Below are 27,441 nucleotides of genomic sequence, written 5' to 3'. Positions count from 1 at the left end.
AACATAATCCAATCACAGTATAAATGTATTTAAATGCTACCAAAACACAGTAGGAATCTGACCTGGCAAAATGCACCTCAGTGGTTTATAAATTAAGGGGTCAAATCCCTCAGGATAACAGGTGCATATGATAAATCCACTTATACCCATCCCCTTTAATCATCGCTGAGACTCAGGGGTTGGCCTGAAAGTCCCAGTGTGAGTCTAACTTGAGCTTCTCAGATACTCATTGAAGCACAGTGGATACCAACTGAACCCGGAGGAGCATCTGAGTTGCGTGACAACATCGACACCATGTATCAGGTTCTTCAAGGAATACTAAAGCCTAGCTACTCAGAGTATGGTCAGTGGACCAGCAGTATGGGCACCACCTGGGAGGTGGTTATAAAACTGAATTTTCAAGCCCGCCCCTGACTTAACAACCAGAGCTCACACTTTAGCAAGGTTCACAGGGGATCCCCAGACGGGTTAGTGTTTGAGAAGCAAGCTGGACTAAAGGATGCCCTAACACACAGGGAAACTCTGGTGTCACTCTGAAAGGCACTTAACTAAACGTCCGGACTCCTCCACTTTCACTGAAACCCCCCTTGAATGCTGAGCAGACTATCAATGTTATCCCATAACACAACTGAATGCTAAACTGAAAAAAAGAGAAAAAAAAGCCCTGGCTGGTGTGGCTCAGTGGCCTGAGTACCAGCCTGCGAAACAAAGGGTTTGATTCCCAGTCAGGGCACATGCCCAGGTTTCAGGCCAGGTCTCTAGCAGGGGGGTGTCTGAGAGGCAATCACACATTGATGGTTCTCTCCCTCTCTTTCCCTCTCTAAAAATAAATAAAATCTTAAAGAAAAAAAAGAAAGCACTACCCTAACACTGCCTAACACAACCCTAAAACTGCCATTAACTAAATCCTCTTGAATGGAATGAAAAGACTCTTTCCAACTAGTATTTAGAAGAAATCTAAGTCATTAACCTAAAAAATGCTCTTCTTAAACACTTTAGGCACATTTATCTAAGTATGAGAGACTTCTAAGGTTGGACTATCAAAAATGGGCAATATTGAGCTTCTTAATCTTTACTGTAGATGTGTATACATTCTACCCTAAGAGACCAATAATATCTTTCTAACAATGATTTAACCATAAAGATGAAAATACATTAAGATGAAATATATACACTATCCTCAGGGCAGCCTGTGAAAGTGATTCAAAACCCTCTCTGCCAGTACACTATAACTAGAGTACCAGCCAGAACTTTATTAAAAAACTTTATTTTAGAAAATAGTTCAAATCAGTTTCCTATCATTTAATAAGCTTTTCTCCATTCAGAATTCACCTGCCAACATTTTAGGTAATACATTTAAGTTGTGAAACACTACTCAAGCACTCTCAGGTTTGAGAGGAACTACATTCGAGAAGACCAAACCTGAATGAAGAAGTAAAATACTTTCTATCAACTCACATGGTTATGCCAAAATAGCCTGTGTTAAGACAGTAATTAACCAAGAACCCTTTTCCACCTGAAGACACTTTCCCCCCTTCCAGTGAGGTTTTGTTTTTAATGCTAAAAGTGAGGATTACTCTGGCAGCACCTGACACTTTATCAAGTAGGTAATAGTGGCAAAAGTACACAAACAGGGTCTGACTTCAAAATACGAACCAATCAGTACCCTGGGAAGCCAGGGATGATAACCGTATCAAGAGTTCTTGATTGGATCTATACCAAGAAAGTATAGCTATGGACCCAGCCAGGACATAATCCTTTCTGCCAACAGTCCCGAGCACATTTTACGTACTCCAGACCAATACATCTCAGGAACCACAATGAATTCACAGCTCAGTGAGTCCTGCCAACCTCTTCAGAAATATTCAGCAGCCAACAAGATCCTAAGGCAATAGCTTCAATAAATATATGACACTGAGGTGATCTGCACCTCCCTGGAAAAAAAAAGATACCTACATGAGCATTTAAAATCACAAGATTTTAGCTCCAGGAAATATAATTGAAGTCTTACTTTTGTGAATCCATGTCCAATTTGTAACGAAAATAAGAAACAATAAAAAATCTGGTTACCCTAGCCAGGCACCTAGAATGCACCAAAGGGCATTCCTTTGGGGTCTTCACCACTTAAGGAAACATCAAAACAGAGCGCACTGGTTTTGTGAGACATTTCAGAGCTGGAATTCTTACTCTATAGCATGTAAATCAACAATATACCAGATGTTACAGAATATGTGTATCAACATCTACTGACCCACAAATTCATATGGGATCTAAGCCAATATTCCCTTCACCTGAAAGCTACGTAGAGGCAAACTCTAGTTTAAACTCTGGGTATTCACACTTTCAGGAAAAAAGTTCAAAGCAATGCTCTAGTTATAACATGTAGTTTATATACGGAATCAGAATGAGACTACCACTTTATATAATACTAATGAAATACCTACACAATGTTACCAGCCTCACTATCTTTATAAAGTAACACTATTTCATTAGTAACAAAGCCTACTTTTGTATAGCGATGGGGGGATTTGGAGGCCAGTCGCTTCTTCAAGTCAAGGAAAGCATTTCCATTTTCTGTATCACCCACACTTCTCCTATCCATGGCGCCTTGGTCTACAATTCTTTGCACCTGAAAGATAAATCATTACAAAACTGTCATCGAGAACAGTAAATTTTCAGAAGTCCTGACTGTTTAAGAAACAAACTTTTCTCTCTTAAAATGTCTACCATTAAAAAACAAACCTTGATCCAACAATTAAGCCATAAACCAGAACCCAGTTGGAAATAGAACCACTGGTACTTAGTTATCTCTTCCAGAAAATAAAATGCCCTAAACACAAAAAGGGTAAGGAAAGCAGAAGTGGAAGATGCCCCAATCCTGATTGGGTACAGCCTTTAGACAGCTTTACTACAAAAAAAAAAAAAAAAAAAAGCCACCCAGATTAGTGGCTGCTACCCAGGGGAACCGTTTCAGGCAGTAGTAGGGAAGTTTCCCGGAATGGGGGCAGGTAGGAGTGAGCTTGGGGCCGTAGATCCGGGAAGTCGGGCTGTAGTAAAGTGCCTGTCACTTGCCAATGGACGGCGCCAGCTGCCCCTCGTTATCCGGGGACCAGAGACTGGGGACGGAGCCCGAGCGCCTCTCGCCCAGCCGGCCGCACCTGTGGCCATGTCAGGGGCGCCCGTGGTAAGGAAGAGGCGAGCGCCGGCTTTAGCCCTGAAACTCGGCTTCCCCCGGCCGCGACCCCAACCCCCGGCCTCTCGCGCAGGCCCCGGCCCAGCGGCCTCCTTCGGAGGAAGGGCGGGGGTAGTACTCACGAGCGGACACGGGCCGGAGGGAGCGGCGTGACCGAATCCCCCGGCCCGGGCGCTCCGAGCTGGAGCCAGCGCAGGCCCGCCGCCGTCCGGCCCGGCGGCTCGGGCCCGCCAGCCAGCCTGCCTGCCTGCCTGCCCGCCCGCCGCCCGCCTGCCGCCCCGCTGGCCTCGCGTCCCCGCCCGCCCCCCGCGCGCGTTCGCGCTCACGCACGCGACCCCAGGAGCCGCGCGCCCGCGCCCCTTCTCCGCGGGCTCCGGAGAGCGGCGCCCGGACCCCCACGCCGCCGCCCCCGAGGCCTTACGCCGTGCCTCCGCCGCCCGGCGGCCCTTTACCCAAGCCGCGGCTCCCCTCTCCGCCGCCGGCGCCAGTCCAAGGCTCCTCCGCGCGGCCTCCGCTCTCGCCCCCGCCCCCACCCGCTCGGGCTGTCTCTCTTCAGCCGCCGTAACCGCAGCCCAGCCCTCGGTCCCTCCTCCCCGCTCCGTCTCCCCCTTAATAACTCCCTCCACGCACCCGGGCCCCAGCAACGCCTTCGCCGCTGCGACCCCGGATGTGAGGTGGCCGCGGCGGTGCCGGGCGGAAAAGAGCAACGTCGCGTTCAGCTCCCCGGGCGCGGGCGCTTGGAAGCGCAAGATGGGGTGCAGGAGGAGACGAGGGGATAGGGAGGTGGGGAGGGGCGGAGGAGGCCTGGGCCGGAGCGGCGTAAACCCTCCCAGGTGTGCGCAGGCGGCCGTCGCGGGCAGCCCCTGGGCGAACGCCGCGTTCCCACGCGAGCTTTGGGGCGGGGCGGAACGGGGCGGGTGGTGGCCAGAGCCTGCCGTCGTCGCCCGGCTGCTCTCCGGGAAGGGAGGCGGCGTCCGGGGCCCGGGAGCACGTCGGTCGCCGCGTGAGCGCGGTTCGCGCCCGCGGGGAGCGGTGGGTTTGGGCTGTGGTAATCTGAGTTAGGCGGACCCGGGGGCGTTGAGCCTTCCGGGTGTGGGCTCGAACCTCAGCACTTCTTTTACTCGTGGTGTAATCTGGGCAAAGCTCTTCTCTGAATTTCGCTCCTTTCTAAAATGGTCTCTCTGCGTACCTTTCTGAGGAATAAATGAGATTACGTGCTGTATTACCAGGCAAACTGGCCACGATTGCTTTTGATTGAGTAAAGGCCACTGAGAAATTCATTGAAACGTTCTTTCCCGCCCATAACCTGAAGTCTGCCCAGGAAGGGGAAGTGCGAGCGCGTTTGGGTGAAAAGGAGATGGAGAACGCCAAGCGTTTAGTACCCGGTGCTCAGACCCTAAACTTTAGGGCCTAGAGGGTCTCCCACCGGGTGAACAATGAGCGTAACTGCTGTGTGCAGGAGGAGCCCTGAGGAAAAGTTTGACTGAGATCACCTGTGAGCCCGCTCTGCGGGACTATCGCAAGCTCCTGTTTCTGTCCAGCGGGGCCGCCCAGGGTTTGCGTGAAATGATACATAGTTGTGGAAGGAATGGTAGTTTTTCTCTGACGGGGTACCGATGGAAGTCTCCATGTTTTTGAAGGGGTCTACTTTCATTGAACTTCCACTTGTGAAATCAGGGAGGATATTGAGTGATCACTAAATTTCCTTCCTAAGATTCTTGGCAAAAAAACAATTGTGAAAATGTTGTCCTTTTCCTCTGTAATGCTGAATAAAGTGGGGTTTTTTTCCACCTTACATACTGTATTTTCTTTGGCAAGCAAGAGACGGAAGCATTTGAAAATGGACCGAGTTTGCATCCCAGATCTGCCACACCCTACTGGCTGTGTAGAGTTAGGCCATTTCTTTTTTTTTTTTTTTTTTTTTTTGACAATTGTTTAGTTTTTGTTTCATAATGATAAAACAATTCTGCAATCCAGCTAGACTTGGAAGGGGTGAGGAAAATGTGGAACACAATGAACTGTGGCCAGAGCACAGAGATTATAGAACATTCCAAGCTGATGGGGTGAAGGGGTGCTCTCCTAAGCTACAGAAGGAATGGTTTGGTGGTTAAGGTAAAACACAAGCCAAGTCTATTGGAGTTGTCCACAGGGGTCTTGCTGGTCTTGCTATTCCTGGACCCGGAGCGCCCCATGGCTACCACAACACCCATGTGTCTTTCACCCGGCCAAAGACCACATGCTTGCTGTCCAACCACTCCGTCTGGGCAGTGCAGACGAAAAACCGGGAACCATTTGCTTTGGGTCCCTCATTTGCCATGGACAAGATACCAAGACCCATACACCTCAGGATGAAATTCTCATCATCAAATTTCTCCCCACAGATGGACTTGCTGTCACCACGCTGGCACATAAATCCCAGAATAATTCTGTGAAAGCAGGAACTTTTATAACCAGATCCTTTCTCTTCAGTGCTCAGAGCATGAAAGTTTTCTGCTGTCTTTGGAACTTTGCAAACAGCCCGGAGGAGACCTGGCCCAAGGGCTCTTTGTGGGCAGTGGCGTTGAAGAACACTGTGGGGTTGCCCATGGCTGGGCACGGGAAGCTCTGGGGCTGTGGCATCTGCAAGGCCCATTTATTTATTCTTAGCTTTGGTTTTCTCACCTGTAATATTGGTACGATGATAACCCATTCACAGGGCTGTTGTCAAGATTACATTGATAAGATGGGTAAAGGCCTCATACAACCTCCATAAAACTGCTTTTTTTAAAGCCTATGCAGAGGCACGTTGTAGGTGATCAAACAATGGTCGTTTTTATTATTGAAACCAGGCTCTTTTTGGAATCCAGGTTTTTCCTAATATTAGAGAAATGGCCTAGTCCCCTTGCCATTATGGAGTAGTGGCGAAGGCCTATTTTTTGAAGGTTATTTAAATCCTGATCTCTGCTACTTAGTGTGAAACCCAAGCTAGTCATTTGACCTTTCTGGTCCTGTTTACTCATAGATCAAAAAGGGATAGCAGTATCTACTTTCTAAGCTTGTAATGGGAATTAGAAATATATTAAAAATACTGATTGAATAACAATAAAAATTAAAAAAAATACTGTTAGTTATTGGTGTGTAACAAACCACCCCAAAACTCAGTGGCTTAATTCAACATTTATTTTGCACCCAAATCTGCAATTTTAGCTGCTTTTAACTGGGACAGTTGGTCTGTGCTCCATTCAGAATTAGCTGGGGTGGTGGAAGGCTGGGGGCTGGGATCACCTAATGGCTCACTTACGTGTTTGGTGGTTGATGGTGGCAGTCAGCTGGGACCATTGGGACTGTTGGCTGAAACACTTACCCGTGGCCTCTCTGTGGCCTGAGCTTCCTCATAAGATAGTGGCTGGATTCTGAGGGCAAGTATCCAGAGAGAACAAGAGAGACAGTTGCTGAATTGTCTTTTCTGACCTAGCCTCGAGGTCACCCAGTGTCTGTTGTGCCACATTCTGTTCTTTAGGTAGGAGTCACTAAGACTGGCCCACATGCTAGGAGAGGGGGACTCAAGGAGAGTGTTAAAAGAATTTGTGAGCATATTTTAAAATTACCACAAGCCACACATGGAACTTACTCGAGGCAATTACGGTAATATTGGCCTGGCCTGAAGCAAATTTGCTAAGTGCTCTGGTCTATCCTAGTTACGATGTCCTCTTCCACAAGGCTCTTCTTTAATGTCTTACAGAGAACCTTGGTCTCAATTTATCCTTGTGAAAGAAAAATTTTATCTAGAATAAAGGTAATAATTTACTAAAGGAGTGCATTTGTAAGCTACATTTACTGGTGCCATGCAAAAGCTAGATGCCTGCAAATACTTGTTTCGTTGCAGCATTTTATAAAAGTAAATGTATTTATTGAAGAATTATGTACACACAGAAAAGTATACAGATTCTAAGGGCTTATCTCATATTTTCACAAGGCAAACTCATGCGACCACGGCCTGGATCAAGGAAACAATACTTGAAGGAGCTGTGTTCACACTCCTCAGGCATTAACTCCCCAAATGGTTCATTGTAGCTTTTCAATGGTACTCTCCTTGGCAGGAAGGATAATTTATAATCCTAAGTGCTTCTTTTTGCAACTAATAATGAATTTGCAAATATCAATGTGGGAGATTACTTGTGAGAGTAAGAGAGAGAAATGATTTAAATTTAATCACTTACTAAATATTTGTAAGATTTTGGTTTTGTTTCAAGTTGTTAGTTCAAATTTTGGCCTAAGGGGTCTCAAATGTACAGTTAGTTGGGGAAATCAGCAGTCTGAGAACAGTAGAGAAGCAAATGAAAATATTAAAAACCTAGAAAATTTGAGAGCAGCCTCATCTCAAAGTTGGGATTACACCTCAGCTGTCCTGCATGCACCAACCTAAATGGGGTTTTTTTCCTATTCAGTTTTTCTCATTCCAAGGGTAATTCCTAGTTCCAAGAAAATAAAATACAAATTTTCACAGTTGTGCCATTATGTACTCAGGTTAAGGACTATTAGAAATTTACTAAGGGACTTCTGGAAGACCATGGAGCAAAATATTTGCAGAGCCTAGATCCCCTTCTGGCTCTTTAGGTCTTTGATTTTATATATGGAAAGTACTTAAAATAGAATCTGACACCATGTAAGTGCTGCTGCCGTAGCTATTCTACAGTGTTCTAATCTTTCCTGACTGGACTGTTTTCATTATAACTCAAGTGGAAATGCCTTTCATTCCTTCCTAAATTAGTCAAAGCCGATGGTGGTAAATTCACATGACAGAAAGAAAACACCAGCAAGTTATTTAGAAAGCGTACTTGTTGATTTATTACCTTGAATATGTCATAATTTATATAAAGTACTCAAGACTAATTTTACAGTAAGTAAATATAGTGTTAATTAGGACTTTGAAACTCACTAAATTATTTTAAGATTGCTTGGCTGCATATCTTCAGATAAGAGTCATCCCTAAAAGATTGGCTCCTCGGCCCCACTAGAGTAGAACTTCTCTTAAACACTTTTTAAATTACAAAAATCGACATGTAGAAAATAGAGCAAAAGTGCAAATTTCCTGATATTCTAATCCTGAGATACCCGAGTTACTTTTCCTGTTTTTAACATAAAATGCTTTAAAGCATTTAAATGCATAATGCTAGCCTTTGCTCTGTCCACAAGACATCTCATGTGCTTTCAAGCCATGTTTTACGAATCATAGGAGAAAAGCATATAGAAATGCCACCCCATCCCTGTTTTCAAAAGATGGTCAAGGTGGGTCCTGGCTGGTGGTGGTCAGTGGTTTGAGAACTGGCCCGCAAACCTAAAGGTCGCAGTTTGAGTCCTGGTCAGGGCATATGCCTAGGTTGGGGGTGGATCGGTGTACGGATGTTTCTCTCTCTTTCTCCCTCTCTCCCCCTTTCTCTAAAATAACAACAACAACAATAAATAGACCAATAGCGGGGAAGATGAATGAAAAAATTAAAAAGATGATCAGCGTGGACCCCAAACTTAAAATTTAACAACTATTTACTAACAACTAGTGCTTGTTAATTAAATTTTAGAGGAAGGGGTTATAAGATATCAGCCTGGAATAATTTTAATTAGGGGCCTGCAGAACTACAAGCCCCCAACCTCCAGTCCAGAAGGACAATCTCCGCACTCCCTGGGAATCATAGAGAACCAAGTGCTTGCCGTGCGAGGCGTAACTTGAGGATCCTCTCCGAAACTGCTTCCACCCTCATTCTTCAAGAGCAGCTGTAGGAAGCTGAGCTCAGAAAAAAGACAGCAGGCCAAGGAGGTTGAGAGCCCTCCGCGGGCTACACAGTGGCTGCGTTTAGCCACCTATCTCCGCGCTAACTTCCCGCCCCACCGCTCCCGAGCTGCCAGAGGGAGGCGTGTCACCTGCAGAACTGAGGCTGCGCGAACTCGCGGGTCCTGGGCTGGGCGTCTCTCGCACGCCGCGTCGCCGTGGAGACGTGGGCGGGGCCGGCGCGAGACCTGTGAGCTGAGGCGCGGGAAGCGCTGAGCCCGCTTTGGGCCACACGGGCTTAGGGGGCTGGTCGGCGTCCGACAGCTCCCCGCGAGACTTCCCTGAGGCGCGATTCGGAAGGGCTTGACTTCCCAAGGTATGAGGCCCGACCAACCCCAGCTCCTTAGTGGCTCAGGCTCTCGGGCCAGGAGTCCACTTGCTAGCGCATGCTTACCCCGCCGAGCCGGGCCGCGTTACTTTACCGTAGCAGCCTCCACTTCCTCCTCTAGAAATGCAGGAGATGCTGCCCATCTCCGGGGCAGGGTGGGGAGTGGTGTAGACGTGAAAAGAGCGCGCAGCACGGCTCCTGGAGCCAGTCCTCCTTGCCGAGGGCGGCGCTCGTGTCGTTTTGCTGAGTGTTGGCTTATCTTCGGTATCTGTCGCCCGGGCTCGGGGCCCTGCATCCTTCCGTGCCTGTAGTGCGCTACAGGTGTGTGTCAGTAAAGAGCCCGCGTCCATGCACGGCTCTTTAACGTGCGCGGATCTGATTCGGGGTTTCTGTATGCCTGCTGCGTAGCCGGGTGAGGGGCTAGTGTAAACAGACCTCAGGGGTCCCATCTGAGTCCCAAGGGGCCAACAGGGCAAACGGCGTTCAGATGAAGCTTCCCCCACTGTGGGAGATTAGTGCTTCGTTTTGTTTGCTGCGAGGCCGTTCAGATTTCTCGTTCTGTGTAGAGGTATAGTAAATATTTGTTGAATGAATGGTGTTAAGGACCCGAGTACCAGTCCCAGCTGTACCAGTTAGTTGGTGACCTTGAGCACTTCATTTATAAAATGAAATGGCCACCCTGTTGGGGTAGTTGTATTAAAAATCAGGTAATTAATGAATAGTGCTCAGTGTCATACCTGGCACAGAGTACCCAGTTCATAAATGTTGTTGTTGTTATTGTTTTAAATAAAGCGGGAGCATGGGCTCCACGAGGAGCTGGGCCTGGGCAGATTCACCAGGAGGCAGTCTGGGCGGCGTAGGTGATGTGCGGACCTCACCTCCACGCCCTCCACGCTGTCTGGAGCGATCGCCTGGGCCGGAGAGCGGCATCACGCGCTCCCACCCCACCCACTCTCCCATAGATGTTATTTTGAATGCAATCTCCACGTTTTAGATTGCGTGGTGCCCGCCTAAGTGCCATGAAAGTATGAGGTTTGGAGGTGTCAGGGAGGACTTTCTGGAATAGTTGAAATTTATTGTGGGGCTTAAGATACAAATTTAGGTACTGTGTTCGTTTCCCTGCTTTTCCTTTAGTAGGACCATTCATTTCTCATTGTTAGAAGCCGCAAAATACTGTAGACACTTTTTAAAGATACGTTTCATTTATTTTTCAAATTAACACACACATAGTTTTAAAACACTAGTATTAAACGCTTTTCATAGAAAATAGCTCTCACACCCCCGTTATAGTTTCCATTCTTGTAGCTGTTTTTCCTGATGTTACTTATAAATTGGAAGTAAATGTCCTTATAGGTGATACTGCTTTCACCTGTGATATGTTAATTTCACACATTAAGTCACAGGTGATAAACACAAGGCCTGTGGTCCGAATCCGGCCCTCCACCTTGTTTTATCCTGACTGGCACCTTGTTTCTACCCAGTGGCAGTGCGGAGCTCTCGCTTAACTGTTAAGGAGTAGTTACATTTATACAGTCTTAAAATTATATTCCGCCCTTTTAAGGCAACCCTGAGGCTGATGTGGCCCCTGGTGAAAATGAGTTTGACATCCCTGCTTAAGTGCTGACTGTTATTCCTGGGAGATAATAGTGTTTTACTTTGTTTTCCTTTCCTCATTTCACCCATGTGGTTATGTAATTTGTTGTTAAATTAATAGTCAGTGTTTACATTATATAATAAATATTCACTGCTGAACCAAGTACTGAAACCCTTCCTGTACATACCATCTTTTTTCTGAGAATTAATAATTGTCTTATTCTTTTTTTAAAAAAGATTTTATTTATTTTAGAGGGGAAAGGAAGGAGGGAGAGAAACATCAACGTATGGTTGCCTCTCGCGTGCCCCCTACCGGGGACCTGGCTGGCAACCCAGTGGTATGCCTTAGACTGGGAATCCAACCCGAGACCCTTTGATTGGAAGGCCGGCACAATCCACTGAGCCACACCAGCTAGGGCTAATTGTCTTATTTTTTCCTTTTGCCTAGTATTCATGCACAAATCACTAAATTATTATTTTTTCTGAATGCTTCAGCATTTCTAATGTGGCTATCAGTAATTTTTTGCATACTCCCAAAACCATCAGATTCATCTTTTTCCTGAAGACCTTCCTCTCCTCTAATCTGATCTGGTGGCTCTGTGCTACCTAGTTCTAATCCAGGGACTTCTTTTCACATCTATCCTGGGGTTTACTTCTCTTTGCTGTTCTCTTGTGTTAAGTTCCCTGTTGTCCTGACCCCCTTTAATTTTTTTCTTAATTTGCTTCCATGGTTTTTGGAGCACATTCTCCTGTAACTACTACTTCCATTTCTTCCTCTTCCTCCTCCTCCTCCTCTTTTTCTTCTAACAGCTTTATTGAGATATAATTCACATACCATACAGTTCACCCTCTTAAAGTGTTCAATTCAGTGTCGTTTAGTATATCCACAAAGTTATGCAACCATCACCATTATTAATTTTAGAATATTTTCATTACCCCCCAAAGAATGTTAATGTCACTCACCTGTTATTAGTCACACTCCATGTCCCTGCATTCTTCCCAGCTCTTGCCAATCACCAGTTTACTTTCTGACTCCAGATTTGCCTATTCTGGACATTTCATACAAGTGGAATTATACACTATGTGGTCCTTTGTGATTGTCTTCTTTCACTTAGCATAATGTTTTCAAGGATCATTCGTGCTTTAGTAGGTACCAAAACTGTTAGGGTTGTTGGTGATTCGGGCTGTGAAAGAATTCACAAAGAGAAGAAAGTGCAGAGAAAGAACTTATACGCATGACCCCTGGACATGAACAATGGGGTGGGGATTGCCTGAGGGTGCTGGGTGGAGGTGGGAAAAGGAGGAAGAATCAGGAGAACTGTAATAGCATAATCAATAAAATATATATATATATTTTAAAAAAGGAAGGGTAGGAGAGTAGGAGCTGGCATGTAGCTGTTAGAAATGTGGCTCCTAAGAGGCTTCGGATAATTTACTCTTATTCTCTTTTTTCTTATAGTTAGAAGAGAAGATAAAAGGAATTGATTCATGAAGAATCTGCTCAATAAGAAGTGTATATTAAGCCACTGGTTGAATTTCCATCAAAAAGAGATTAAGCGAGAGAATGGAGAGGAAGGTTGACTCCAGGTGAGGGATGGGATTTTACAAAAAAGCCACCTGAAATTGTGGCTCATATAAAAGCCTGTAAATATTTTGTGTGTGAAAATAGTAAATAATAGAAAAAAGTTTTTTTCCTAAATTATGAATGGTGAGATATGAAGTTTGGGTAAGGAATTTTTGTTGTTGATTTTGGGTTTCTCATCCAAAGATCACTCCATAACTTATGTTACAGTCAAAAAGTGTTTTACGTGTGTGGAAATATCTGTCGTTAACATTTTGATTTGGATTCATTCACTGAGCCAAACCTTGCACTGGGTGCTGGGGCTACCGCAGTGAGTAAGACAGACTGGACCGTCTTCTCTTAGAGCCCACGGTACACAGGGAAGTGCCGCAGTGCAACAGGTTTCTATCTGTGCTTTGCAGAGAGTCCTGAAGAAACAGCCTCGCCTCCCTGACAGCAAGGTGCCTGGGTTGGTGAAGATTGCTCTGAATGAGTTCTTACAGGGCACGAAGGACAACTAGTGCCATGAGGGAGGTTGCAATTGATGCCCCAGTTGCATCCTGGTTAGATACAGGAGGACTGGAAAATATCAGATCAAAATTGGAACAGGTTATGAAATGGCCCTTGAAACATCCAAGTCTCACCTGAACGCGTATTCAGCCACCTGAAGGAATTCTTTGGTATGGGCCACCTGGATGCTCTAAAACAATAATTGCAAAGGCTCTGGCCAGTGAGGCTGGACTGAATTTCTTAGCCGTAAAGGAACCTGCATTAACGAATAAATATGTTGGTGAATCTGAAAGAGCGGTTGGAGAGACCTTCGGAAAAGCGAGAGTGGTGGCTCCTTGCATTATTTTCTTTGATGAACTGGATGCCTTAGCAGTTGAAAGGGGCAGTTCTTCAGATTCTGGGAGTACCTGCGGCCGACCTTGTTTTCGCTCAGCTCCTAATGGAAATGGATGGCATTGGACAGTTAAAGGATGTGACAATTTTGGCAGCTACTACCTGCCCAATGTTGTGATGCGGCCTGGAAGAATTGATAGCATTGTCTGTGTGCCTTTACCAGATGCAGCAACAAGGAGGGAAATGTTCACCCGGCAGTTTTTCTCCATGCCAGTCGGTCAGGACATCGATCCGGATGAACTCATTCTCCAAATGGACACACATTGGGGAGCAGAGATCAAAGCCGTCTGTAGAGAGGCGGCCCTTCTGGCACTGGAAGAAGACATTCAAGCCAACTGCCTTAGAAGAAAATGAGAATTCCTGAGTTATTGAGACTCTTCTATGAAGATTATCAGGAGAAGGGTGGGCTACCTACACTCTGGAAAAAACATATGTATTCATGATGCTAAAAATGCTTTGTAGAGAAAACTTGTTTTGTTTTTATGTTTTGTCTCGATAGTGTCAACAAAGGAAATCCTCAGTGGATTCAGCGCCGGCCTGCAAACCAAAGGGTCACCGGTTCAGTTCCCAGTCAGGGCACATGCCTGGGTTATGGGAATTTAGTTTTTCCTTAGAAGGAAATTAGGGCTTTTTCATTCTCCCACATGTATTTATTTATTCATCTATTTATTTATATCAGTGTGGACTTATGGATTTCTGTTTTATTTAGTGGGTTTCTATTTTATAGAAATATGGGTTTCTATTTTATTTTTCACCTATATTATTCCAGGTGTCCCAGATTTGGACAGTGGGAGCCCTTTCAAGCTGGCTCCTATGACTTTTCTTTTTAAAAATATTTTATTTACTTATTTTGAGAGAGAGAGGAAGGGAGGGAAGAAAAAAGAAGGAGAGAAACATTGACTGGTTGACTGTCACACGCCCCCAAATGGGGATCTGGTCCATAAACCAGGCATGTGTGCTGACCGGCAACCCCTTGGTTCGCAGGCCAGTGCTCAGTCCACTGAGCCACACCAGCCAGGGGGAGGCTCCTGTGTCTTTTTGACATGCGCCATCATTCTTTGAAGACTTCTTTATTTTCTGACCTAAAAAGATATTCCAGGCTCATCTTGTATTTTCCTCGTCCCAGACCTGAAAAGCTCCAAGGAGCCCTGGTTCTTTTTAGAAGGGAATGGTACTTCATGAGCAATATTGAAGCTCTCGGTATGCTCACTGCTAGTGGGGTGTCATTGCTCCAGGTGTCTCGTGCAGGCAGATCCCTGCCATCTGTTTCTTAAAAATCATGCATTCATCCCAATAATGTAACCTCTTAATGTTTCTAAAATGGGATTAAAAGTTAGAATTTAGTTTTTAATAAAAGTATATGGTTTCATATTGGTATAAAAGTCACAGTATATGAAAATCGTTCCTAATATGATTTTTTGTTTCTATAGAAAAGAATGTTTTTAATTGGTAAGTGATTAGCCTTCAACTGACACGTTAAAATGTTAGGATTAATGGCTCCAGGGTACCCTCCAGCCCTCTAGTTTCTGCCTAGAGCCAACTCAGCGGTACCCACCTCCGGTGCCTGGCAGGTATTTCTGTCAGCTCGGCTGCTCATTGGCCTTGAAGCATAGTTATCATCAGCCTGTCTCAATGAGTTTATGTATTTAATTTTGCTTGTATGTTAAAAAGTATTTGCATCAATGCAGAGATAATTTGATTCTGTCCTTTCCCTCTTATGCCTCAAATTTAAGGTGTTTTAGAGATGGTGCAATTAAGAAACTTTATTCTCCAAAGATACCGTCCAACAAGAGGTCTTCTGCCTTCTCTGGGATCCGGAGTGAGATGCCTCGTTCCCGTCACCCAGTGCAGCGTCACGCTCGGACCCAGAGGGGTCGGTTAAAAGAATTGCGCATCAGGTGAGCATGCGACTGGTCACCTGCCCGCAGTGACTTTTGCCTTGTTCTCCCTTCTGGTTCAAATGAAGGGATGATTCTTATTCGCCTATCTCAGTTAGGTGGACATCGTGAGATCTGCTCTCGATGGCGAAACGTTCAGGAGAAAAGGAAATACTTAGAACTCCGCAGACATAAAATCCGCCATTGAGTGTTTTCATTCACATTCTTTAGTTGTGCCCGACAAGGCGTGAACTGTACAGAGTCATCCAGAAAAAGTCTAAACATGGTCCAAGAAAAAGGATCATCTTCTATTTCTCTTGGTTAGATCCATCATAGGGTCGCATTTCTGCATTCAGTAAAATATATCATGTGCCTCCTTGGCCAGGTGTTGTGCTAGATGCGGAGCCTACAAGGTGAAGAAGACATTCCTGGCCCTTGACCTCACGAAAGCTTAAAATCAGATAGTCTCGACAGCCTGTTAAACAGATCACTACAACAGAGTGTGTAAGTGCAATGAAAGGAGAGGGCGTGGCACCACAGGTTCACGTGGCAAGGGCAGCCCTGCTAGTGTAGTCAGCAGTGACTTCCTGCAGGAAGTGTAAGCCAAGTCCTGAAGGATCGCGTAAGAATAAGCCAGATAAAGCGCAGGAGGAAGAGCATCCCAAAGCAAACCTGGAGGTTAACTGGCCGAGGCAAGTCGACTTTGTGTGTGTGTACGGGGACCGCTAGGTTCTGAGGATACTGTAAGACGCAGTTGCCCCTCCCGGGCTCACGGGGCACAGGGAACAACAGGCACCCTGCGAGCCGGTGACTGCTCTGGTGTCGTAGCGTTTATGTGATGGAACAGAGCGCTGAGAGTGCAAGGCTCTTCCCTCTGTGTGGGTTGAGGAAGGGCCTGGAAGGCATCGCACAGGAGCAGGCATTGAAGATGAGCCTTGATGGGTAAGTGGGCATTTGCCAAGTGTGTTATAGGTAGGAAGAATAATACAAAAACAAAAGCCTTATCACGTACTTCCTTTTCCTCGCCTCTGAAGTCTTCATCGGCAATACGTTATATTGAAAGTATTTTTTAAAAAATAACCTGCTTGATTTTCGCTTTATAAACCTGTCCCGTCCTATGCTCTGTTTGATGCAAGATTAGCTATGATTCACCTTTTGACTCATACTAGCATCTCTCTCCTCCTGGGACCTTAAAGTTTCCCTGTCTTGTCCAGAAAGCTGATGAAATAAGCCAAATGGAGTTTTAAAATGTGTATATCCTTTCTTTTCTTCTTTCAGATGTGTGACCAGGAAGTTTTTGTATTTGTGGATTCGAAAAACTTTTGGAAGAGTATTTCCCTCTAAAGCCAGGTAAGATTAGCTCAGAACACCAAACTTCCGCCGAGTTCAGTTTGTTTGTTTGATTGATTGATTAAGCCCATATATATACAGCCTTTATTATGGCATGTGTAACATACCTTCCATGCCCCTGCCCCGGCCTCCAGCAGGCATTTAATAAAATGGTAACTTAACACTTACTAGTTTGACTGAATGAGTGTATGAAGGAATCATAAAGTAAGCCAGGAGAGCTAATACCCTCTGGAAGAAAAATATTTGCCCAGAAGTAAATGAGATCTTTAAGGGCACTGGCAAGATGGACAGATTCACTTGACCGAGGGAAGAAGTTGGCACTGGCAAAGGGAATGAAATGTTAGTCAAGAGAAAGTCCTTCTACCACAATCTCACTTTGTATTTGGGTTTTGGTTGATAGTTTTAGCTGCAGCGCCCAGAATGGAGCCCAGAATGGACAGCAAGGGGGAGCCATAGGGGTCAGGGACACTGCAGTAAGTAGTGGGGTATAGAGAAGGGGCCGATAGAGGTTATGTTTCAGAGGGAGAATTGGCAACCATTGAGAATGTAAGTGTTTTTTAAAAATAAATGTTACTCCCTAACTGGTGTAGCTCAGTGGATTGAGCACAAGCCTGCAAACCAAAAGGTTGCTGGTTCAATTCCCAGTCAGGGCACATGCCTGGGTTGCAGGCCAGGTCCCCAGTGGGGGGCTCGTGAGAGGCAACCAATTGATGTTTCTTTCCCTCTCTTTCTCCCTCCCTTGCCTTCTCTCTAAAAATAAAAATTAAAAAATGTTAAAAAAAAAGAAAAACAAATGTGATGGGTTCTTAACCCCCTTCCCTCTCCCCTTAATATAACCTTTCCTGTTTTATTTTTCTGAGTCTGGCTTTCCTAATCTGGAACATTTCCCAAGGTCCCTTGATTCAAGATCTTTCAAGCAAACTTGGCCTGTGTATGTTCCCTGAAATCTTTTCTGTGTATACCTTGTTGGGGGGAGGAGTGTGGCTTACCATTCCCATCTCCTTTGTGGCCAGTGAAGCCCCCAATGTGGCAATAGCGCATCCTGGTTGCAGGTGTTAGGTGTGGCTTGCCTCTGCTTTCCCTTCTCCTGCGCCTTGGCCCTGTCATTCTTCACTGCCTCAGTAGCTCTTTAATGCCCTGGAATATCTTTTTTTGTCCTTCTTTTCTTATTCTCAGGTGGAGGATTGATCTGAATTACCCAGTTTGCCATTATCGGAAGTCTCTTGTTTTTGTTATTTTTTATTCAGTTGAGTATTTTATTTATTTTTCCCCCCTGTTAGCTTAGAAGTTTATATGCTTTTTAAAATTTTTCTTTTAAGGGCTTCCCTAAGAATGTAATCTACAGTAGTCTCCCTAATCTGCAGTTTCAGTTACTTGTGGCCAACTGCGGTCTGAAGATATTAAATGGAAAGTTCCAGCGATAAACAATCTGTAAGTTTTAAATTGCAGGCCATTCTGAGCAGCATGATGAAAGCTCGCACTGTCCCACTCTGTCCCACCCAGGAAGTGAATCATGTCTTTGTCCAAAGTACCCATGCGATATAGGTTGCGTGCCCTCTTAGCCACCTAGTGGCGTCTCAGTCGCCAGATCAGCTGTTGTGGTACCACAGTGCTGGTGTTCAAGTTACCCTTATTTTGCTTAATAATGGCCCCGAAGTGCAAGACTAGTAGCGATGCCGGCAATCTGGGTATGCCAGAGAGAAGCTAAAAGTGCCTCCTTTAAGTGAAAAGGTGAAAATTCTAGACTTAATAAGGAAAGGGGAAATAAATGTAGGCTGAGGTTGCTAAGATGTACAGGAAGAACAAATCTTCTGTCCATGAACCTGCAAAGAAGGGAGAAGAAATTTGCGCTAGTTTGCTGAGAGACAGGGAGAGACCGCATTCACACAGCTTTTGTTACACTCCTCACGCGCCACCTCGTTGCTTCTGTTTCCCACACGAATGTTAACACCATGCCGGTCTTTTGACTATTGGTGGTTTGTGCTCACCTGCCTGCCTTTGGCATTCCTGGGGCTATCCTGTTGCCTATTTTCGTTGTAATCGATCCATGAGTTTTTGGTTTTGCTACATGGCTGCTCTGTGTGTTTTATGGGGATTCAGAAATTGAAAAATGTTGCCACCTCCACTGTCTTCCCCAGATCCTTTTCCTACTTAATTTTATTTAACTTATATTTGACCCATATTTAACTGGAAGTCTCTCTTCAAATAATACCTATTTATAGCCCAAGTGTTTGGGAAACAGTGATAGTTACTTAGGAATGCCCTTGACTGTAGGCAAGTTTGGTGTTGGCTTAAACAAATTGGGATTTGCTTTTACTCAGAAGCACTCTGGAGGGTGGTATTGGTTCAGCTGTTCAGTGATGCCATCAAAGAGCCTTGTAGTACCATCTTGTTCACCATCCTTAGCATATTGACACTTTGTCCTCAGAGATGACACTGCATAAGTGCAAGATGACTGTCTAGCTTTAGGCAGGAAGGAGGGGGAAGGGTCCATCTGTGTCTTTATCAGGGAAGCAGAACATTCCTGGGAACCCCCACCTGCATTCTGCGTCTGCCTCATTGGCCAGAGCTCTGCCGCTGGCCACCTTTTGATGCAGAGGCGGCTGGGGACAAGCCTTTCTTCCCAGCCGCTGTAGTGGATGTCCGTGAGGAAGCAGAGTCTTGGCGGAGGGTGTTGGGTTAGCCATTGACTGGCGTTTGCCGCACTGCTTTACTTGCTCTTTTTACTTTTCTCTTTTTCTGTCTTTTGTGGGGGCTGGGTATGGGGGAAGGAATACTGGACTGGACTTTAGGAGACCTGGGTCTTGGTGGTAACCCCGACCTTATCTAATCCTTTGAACCAGGGATAAGTTATGGCTCTGGGCCTCAGTTTCACAAAGTATAAAATGGGAGAGTGAGATTATTTGTCCTCTTAGCCACCTACAGAGTTAGAGTTCTGATACTGTGTGTCCATTGATTAGAAGTGTGTGACGGGGTGGTGGTTTTCAACTTGCACTCATTAAAAATAATTTTTTAAATTTATTGATTTTTGAGTGAGAAGAAGGGAGGAAGGAGAGAGAGAGAGAGAAACATTGATTTGCTGTTGCACACATTTATGCATTCATTGGTTGATTCTTGTGTGTGCCCTGACCTGGATCTGCAACCTCGTCATTTTGGGACAACGTTCCAACCAGCCGAGCTACCTGGCCAGGGCCCATCCATCGCCTTTCCTTTTACCTGTCTATGGATCTTGTTTTCATTTCTGTCATTATATTTTTAATATTCAAGAGATCTTTTGTGTTCTCTGAATGTTCCTATTTGTTTAAAAAAATAGCATCCTGGAGGCTTACAATTTTTTGAGGTTCATTTAGTGATTTATTTGTTTTTAAGATTTTTGTCTGCTTATATTGTCGGCTTCTTTGAAGCTCTCTTTTTCTGTGTTTCTGGGCACTGTCTCATGTTGGAACCTTCCCTCAAACATTGAGAAACCCTTTTATTCTCTGTTCATATTTTTGTTAGACCCTAAAACGCTGACTTTAGAAGCTTTTATATGGGTGCATTGGGACTTGTCCGTTGAGGGCTTCACTTCAGACTTTTTTCAACGTTGGCACATCAGGGACGACACTAACCAACGGGGTCACCGGCCAGGGCTTTCACTTCAGAGAGCAGACAGCTTCACTTGGGGACCTCCTGATGTGAGTGTCTGAAGGCCTTTTCCCTTCGGTTGATCAGTTTTCCCAGAGGAAAGGGGTCCGTCAATCTTTTCCTGGGGTTGGGTGGAGGTGGGTGGCGGTAGTTCAAGCTCGGCTGCCAGCAGAGGAGAGGAAATGCGGGTCTCACGGTTCAGAAGGTAGACTCTTGGTTTTCAGGCTTCTCCAGAGCTCTGCCTGGGACTCTAGAAGCCAGTGCCTCTCTGGTCTACCCTCTCCAGAGCTGAACCTGAGTCTCTGCTTGGCTAAGTAACAGGATGCAGGGGCCTAACTTCCTTATACATAGGCTTACAAATGATGCTGTGTCTCATCTCCACCCAAGGCTCCCCCTTCCTGACGCCCCTCGTTCCCACCCACTTCTGGAGTTTGTGCCACCAGCCAGTTGCTCCTTGACTTCCCCACCACAGAATACTTTTTTCTCTGCTTTCTCTGATCTGTTGATTCAGTCGCCACTCCCTTGCCTGCTTTCCATTGTCCAAAATTTGTTGACATCTCTTGTCTTATCATCGTTGCTCCTAGTCTCTTTGTCTTTGTGGGCTTACACCTTTTGAAATGTATTTGCTGTTATTTCAGGGAGGTTTTCGGAAGGGGAGGAAGTAGGTAAATAGTAGATGGTAGAAGAAAGTACATGTGCAAATGGAAGTAGTTCTTTTCCATGACAATATTTAAAAATTATGAACAAAGTTGTTGTTAAACTTTTTTTTAACTACAGAAATGTATAATGTAGGAAATACCAGTCTCTTATAATCACATCCTGAGAGAGAACCCCTGGTAATAGTTTGGTATTCCGGAGATCTTTCCAGGCTTTTTATACATATAATAAAGTCATGTATATATGTATACACATGCACATGTATATATATATATAAACATGCATATGTGCACATGCACTTTAAAACATATATGCATTTGGTGTATATTACGTTAATAATTTAAAAATATGGGTACCAAAAATACCAAAATGTTAATTTTTAAAAATGGCATTATATATTCTGTGAGGTGACTTTATTGTTTTCATCTAACAACGTTCTTTTTGGTATCTCTCCATTATCAGTATCCTTAGTTTCACTTCATTTCTTTAAAAAATGACCACATGGCGTTGATTGAGTTTGCCCTGCCCTCTTTTAACGCACATGTGTGGCATTTCCTTTTTATTGTCATGACTAGCAGCAAGGTGAATCTCCCTGTGTGTGCCTTGCAGGCCGGGTTTTGAAACTGGGAGTGGGTGAGGAGGAGGGCACGGTAGTAAGCTGCGTGAACAGAAACCCATGGGATTGTTAGGACTGGAGTCCGGGGTGTGAGTCGCCTTGGCAGCGCCTTGTGAGCATTAGCGCAGCGTCTCTGCTCTTCTGCTTTCGTTCTTGGTCCCTGGTTCCCCCCCTTTCTGTTCCCCTAAGTAGGCATTGACTTATTTTGTAACTGTTACTCACCCGTGTGAGAAGTGAGCTGCTACTTTTTACTATTCAAAATTTTTTTTAGCCTGGTGGGTGAAAAAAATGGAGAATAATTCTCAACTCACGGCGCTTGAAAAGCCATGTTTTTATTTTATTTTACTTTAACATCTTTCACTGGTAGGATCTGTAGTATAAAATTTTAGGCCTCGTTTCTAGTTTAAGTAACTCTATGGTTTTGATCTGAGGGTGTTAAATATATCTATTTTTAATTTAGTTTGGTGTTATCAGATAGCGAGCCACACCCGACCATGAGGAAGCAGTGGCAGTGTGAAGCTGTGCTGTGGGCAGAGGTAGCAGCTGCAATACCCTCGCGTATCTCTGGTTTCTCCCTTGCCCTAGGTCCCACTGCAGGCAAAGAACACTACGGAAGGCCTTTGCGGAGTGGCGAGAAGAGTGGTGGGTGTGCCATCGAGAGTGGAAACTCTGTGTTCGAGCCGACTGTCACTACAGGTCAGACGTCATTTATGTCACTCCAAGTTTACTGGGACACGTCAAATCATTACTTAGCCTGTTTATGGTCAGAGAGAAAAGTTCTGAATCACTTTCTGTTGTTCTTCAAATTCTCTTGGAGGAACGCGATCAAAACCCCAACTTAAACCCAACACGTGTGCGTGTGAGCGCACACGCAGAGACACTCATCGGATGCCAGGGGCCGTTAGGTGTTGGTCACGCCAGTGATTTGAGTAGGGTTTTCTTTTTCACTTTCACTTCTTCGTTTATTTTTGGGTTTTTTTTTTTTTTACATTTTACTTATCTATTTTTAGAGAGAGGGGAAAGGAGGGGGAAAGAGAGGAAGAGAAACGTTGATGTGAGAGAGAAACATTAATTGAATGACTCTCGCAGGCCCCCAGGCTCCCAACCGGGGACCTGGTCCGCAACCCAGACCTGACTGGCCCACAGGCCAATGCTCAATCCACTGAGCCACACTAGCCAGGGCATGAGTTTTACTTCTGTCTAGTTTTTAATTCTGAGAATATTCTATTCTTTAACGTAAGTTGTTTTAATTTATACCGATTATAGGAGAAAATATATACCCAATAAATCTTACACGCTGTGTGTGTTTAAAATGGTGTTTACTCTCATTATAATCACTTCTTTATTATGTAGCCGTTTTGATTTATGTATTTCAGACAAAATAGGTACATTGAATAATTCTAATCTGCTAGAGTACGACATTAAGTCTTAGGAAATGGGGGTGGCGAAAATACGGAGGGACTGACAGTTTGAACGTGCCTAGTATATGTATTGAGAAGGAAAAGAGAGAGAAAAAAAGTGCCATTGACCATGCTTTAGTGCAAAGGAGAAGAGTAACGTTTTACATACTGTAGATATTAAGTCAATTACGACTGTCATTCCAAACATTACGGCTTTGTGGGTGCCGAAGGTGCAGCTAGTCTCAGAAAAGTCAAGGCCTTTCTCTTCAGTGGCTCTGTGCGGTGTGGAGAACAACACTCAAGGACCGTAGGCCTTCCCATGATTATAGGAGATGGAATTTTAGCTTAGGATGTAGGTACTTTTTTTGTATCAGAAATGTTCATGGTAATTTCTCCCGAGTATGGACTGGGTACATAACAAATTAGGAAATGTTTTGTTAAAGAAATACCATTCGCTTTTTTGGCTCCTCAGATATTACTTGTACAGTCTGGCATTCCAGACCTGGAGGACCTACGTGAATCAGCGGCGGGCCATGAAGGACAAGTACAGCAGAGCCGAAGATCACGGTAAGAAATGGAAACGCACGTCTAAAGGAAATCCCCAGATTGACTTTTCTCTGTGAAGACTTTAGTTTCCAGGGGCAGTTTCAGAGTCACAGCAAGATCGAGGAGAAGGTACAGTGATTACCTGTACGCCTGCTGCCCCTTCCCGTGCATCGCTTCCCCCGTTTGTGAATATTTTCTCCCAGTTGGTGGTTTTCTTTTCATTCTCTTATTTAGTATTTTTTACAGAGAAAAAGTCCAGTTTATCAATGTTCGTTTTATGGGTTGGGTTTCTGATAGCTTTTGTAAGAACTCTACTTAACCCAAAGTGGCAAAGATTTTCTCCTAAAAGTTCTGCGGTTTTACTTCTGGATCTTGTATATCCTGCAACCGTGCTAGATTCATTTATTAGTTCTAGGGTCTTCTATGTAGATGGGATGGGATTTTCTCTACAGTCATCGGCACACAGAGACGGCTTTATTCCTTCCTTTCCAAAATATTTTTATCGCATTTTCTAGGGCTTCCAGTACGACATTGAAGAGGAGTTGTGAGAGTGGGCATCCTCGTCTCATTCCTGATTTTAGAGGAAAAGCCTTTGGTTTTTAACCATTAGGTGTGACATTAACTATAGGTTATTTGTAGATATCCTTTATCCAGTTAAGGAAGTTCTCTTATATTCCTAGTTTTATGAGCATTTTTATCATTAGTGGATGTTGAATTTTGTCATCATTTTTCTCTATTTTGAGATGATTATGTGGCCTTGTTTTTTTTAGTTTGTTAATATGTTGAATTCTATAGAGTGACTTTTGAATTTTGAACCAGCCATACATTCCTCAAATTAACACCACTCTTTATGTATTGCAGGGTTCAATTTGCTTATTTTTTTTTTTAACCCTCACCCGAGGACATTCTTATTGATTTTAGGGAGGAGGGAAGGGAAGGAGAAAGAGAGAGAAACATCGATGTGAGAAAGAAATATTGATTGGTTGCCTTCTGCACATGCCCCAACCAGGGATCCAACCCGCAACCTAGGCATGTGCCCTGATTGGGAATTGAACCGACAATCTTTTGGTTTGCAGGATGATGCCCAACCAGCGCCATATTACAGAGTTTGAAGAAAAGTCACTTGGATTTTTAAGATAAAAAGAGTTATTTCTGACATATGACATTGTTTTAGGCCATTCCACAGACCTCAGGGAGTACCCATTTACTCTTGACTGGTAAATAAAAAGTCTGCAAGTACAATCAGGCCTTAGGGAGAAATAGTTCTCAAAGTGTCATCAGAATCTTGACACGATTGGTAGAGACGATTAATGCGGATTCCTGGGTTCCATGCTCAGAAAATAACAGCTTGCACGTATTGGAGACACTTATCATAGAGAATCTAATTTACTCTGCAAAATAACCTGTAAGGGAGCCAGCATTTTATAGATAAGGAACTTGTGCGAGGTTACTTAGCTAATAAATGACAAGGTCAGTATTCAAACGTGGCTTGTCTTATCTTGGAAGCCCAAACTCTCAACCATAGCACCATACCAGTCCTCGTGGCCTCGGGTGTGTTGATGCCTGAGATCTGGGGTGGACTCGAGGAAGCCACGCGTTAAATTTTTCTTCATGATTTGAGTCCCCTTGTCAACAACTATGAGATATAAAGTGTGGCTCCAGTCCTACTGACCCCACTTTGAAGGATGTTCTGAAAATGGTTTATATAATTGCATTGTGTCCTCTGTATACTAAAAAGAAGAAATTTACTTTATTACTGATGACCTTCATAATGAAAATGGATCTCACCACAAAGGGAAACCTGTTGACCTTTGCCGCTCCGTATCTAGTAAATTCTCTTTTCTCCAGGATCATTACTGGTCTTCACTATTCTGTTTCCCAAGCAGATACGGAAAGTATTTTTTTGGTCTTGCTTATGCTACTTTGTAATTATTGTTTCAAACAGCATGTTTTATAGCACAACTTCTTATATTTTAAACTTCATATTGTGGAAAAATTTAAATCTCTACGAAATTGAAAGATAGGCTAATGAACCTCCCACCCAACTTCAACAATTATCAACTCATACCAGTCTCACGTCTCTGCCTCCTGCGTTATTCACATCATTTCATCTGTAAATGTTGCATATGTATCTTTTAAAAAGTAAGGGCTTTTAAAGTGAAGTATTTCTGAACAGTACAGTATATTGATTTTCCTTTAAATATTTTGTAAGTGTTAGCACTGGTACAGCCATTCTGCACATGCACTTGCATCTTTATCAATTTTGTAGAGTTCACAACTTTCCAGCAGGGGGCACTTGAAGGCTGGCGAAATTTATTCAAAGGAGGGATAAGTACAGAGTGCCAGGAGATTTTATCATAACCCAGAATAATTAGTCTCCCCCTACCCCATTTTGAAAATCTCTTTGGTGCATCTAGATGCAAAGCAAAAGATGCGACAGGCCTGGAAGTCCTGGTTGATCTACGTTGTTTTTCGAAGGACCAAGTGCCAGATGCAGACCTCCGCCCTGGAGTTTAGGCAGCAGAGTATTTTGTGGTGAGTGCGCTCAGACACCTACAGTTCAGCAACTATCATTTTGTCTCAGCCTTTCTTTTTTTTTTTTTTTAGATTTTATTTATTTATTTTTAGAGAGAGGGGGAGGGAGGGAGAAAGAGAGAGAAACATCAATGTGTGGTTGCCTCTCGCACGGCCCCTACTGGGGACCTGGCCTGCGACCCAGGCATGTGTCCCAACCGGGAATCAAACTGGTGACCCTATAGTTCACAGGCCTGCGCTCAATCCACTGAGCTACACCAGCCGGGCCTGTCTTGGTCTTTCTTTATGCTGCAAGGAAGCATCACAAAACCCCACCTTAAAACAGTTTCAAACATAATTGATACCTAATATATATTTATTGACAACTTGTTCAACTATAAGATCAGGTTTTCACATGATCGTAGGTAACACTAATTGAGTACTCACTGTGTTGTAAATCCTGTGTTAAGTATGTGGGTATATTAATTTTTTTAATGTAACGCATTTCATTTAATCCTCGCCATAAACTGTAAAGTAAGTATTCTTATTGTACAGATTAAGATATACAAGGTCTGTCCGGAAAAAGTCCAACCATTGTTAATATAATGAGAATGGTTAGTGCGATGTTGATGTAACCTGGCATCGAAGGCGAGTGGACTGGAATGCACATGCGTGAACAATGACGACTTCACTGTACTTGTCATTGGGAGCGGTAGACACTGTTGAGTGAGCATATGTACTATGAGGCTGTCACACTCAAAATGAACGAGTAGAGCAATGAGTCTGCATCATATTTTGCGTTAAGCTTTGAACATTCCTCCATGGAAACTATTCAGATGATTCAGAAGTCTGCAGCTATGGGCAACTGGTGATTGGCAGCTTCATCACCACAATACACCCACTAATGTAGAGTTTTTTGGCAAAATATCAAATCACCCAGGTGACTCAGCCCCCCTGTACAGCCCAGATTTGTTGCCTTGTGACCTCTGGCTTTTCCCTTTGCAAGGGAAGCGATTTCAGACCATACGTGAGATTCAGGAAAATACAACAGGGCAGCTGATGGAGATTGGGAGGACTGTGTGAGGTCCCAAAGTGCCTACTTTGAAGGGGACTGAGGCATCATTGTCCTATGTACTGTGTTTCTTATATCTTCTTCAATAAATGTCTCTATTTTTCATAGTCCATGGCTGGACGTTTTCTGGACAGGCTTTGTAAGTTGTAATTGGCAAAGATAGAGCTCACTGACACGATTTTTCTGATGCCAAAGACCATCCTTCCAACTGTTTTCTCGCACAGCAACTCATCAGCGTAGTGCACACATTGGAGGAAGATGAGTTAGTCCACTTTGGAAGCCAGTTGTGTGTAACGATGTGCTACTTTATATGGGGCTGATTCCATCGTACAGGGTTTCTATTGGCCCTTGGTGTCCAGAATGCAGCATATTAAAAGCCTACTTCCTGCCTGAAAGAGCTG

General features: G+C 44.3%; 2 protein-coding genes across 5 annotated transcripts in view; one reads left to right on the top strand and one right to left on the bottom strand.

Annotated features, from left to right (window-relative positions):
* EIF4ENIF1 (eukaryotic translation initiation factor 4E nuclear import factor 1) overlaps positions 1 to 3,807 on the bottom strand; it is a 42,250-nt gene extending 38,443 nt beyond the window's left edge. Inside the window, exons 1-2 of one of the 4 annotated variants that reach the window (XM_053928500.2) lie at positions 3,615 to 3,807; positions 2,507 to 2,629 (exon numbers count right to left, since the gene is read on the bottom strand). In XM_053928500.2, coding sequence (XP_053784475.1) covers positions 2,507 to 2,602 — 96 coding nt within the window. In that variant the 5' untranslated portion in view covers positions 2,603 to 2,629; positions 3,615 to 3,807. Of the gene's footprint in view, positions 1 to 2,506; positions 2,630 to 2,742; positions 2,829 to 3,072; positions 3,274 to 3,315; positions 3,484 to 3,614 lie in introns of those variants that run through there. The other 3 variants (XM_045200980.2, XM_045200979.2, XM_045200981.2) reach the window with 3 other exon arrangements.
* Positions 3,808 to 9,676: 5,869 nt separating this feature from the next.
* Positions 9,677 to 27,441, top strand: part of SFI1 (SFI1 centrin binding protein) — a 48,633-nt gene continuing 30,868 nt past the window's right edge. Inside the window, 8 exon segments of the mRNA XM_053928499.2 lie at positions 9,677 to 9,739; positions 12,380 to 12,477; positions 12,479 to 12,507; positions 15,118 to 15,282; positions 16,540 to 16,611; positions 22,094 to 22,204; positions 23,381 to 23,475; positions 25,872 to 25,989. Coding sequence (XP_053784474.1) covers positions 12,409 to 12,477; positions 12,479 to 12,507; positions 15,118 to 15,282; positions 16,540 to 16,611; positions 22,094 to 22,204; positions 23,381 to 23,475; positions 25,872 to 25,989 — 659 coding nt within the window. The 5' untranslated portion in view covers positions 9,677 to 9,739; positions 12,380 to 12,408.

This window comes from Desmodus rotundus, chromosome 7 (assembly GCF_022682495.2).
Source record: "Desmodus rotundus isolate HL8 chromosome 7, HLdesRot8A.1, whole genome shotgun sequence".
NCBI classification, from domain to species: Eukaryota; Metazoa; Chordata; class Mammalia; order Chiroptera; family Phyllostomidae; genus Desmodus; species Desmodus rotundus.
This window is presented reverse-complemented; position numbering and strand designations above follow the sequence as displayed.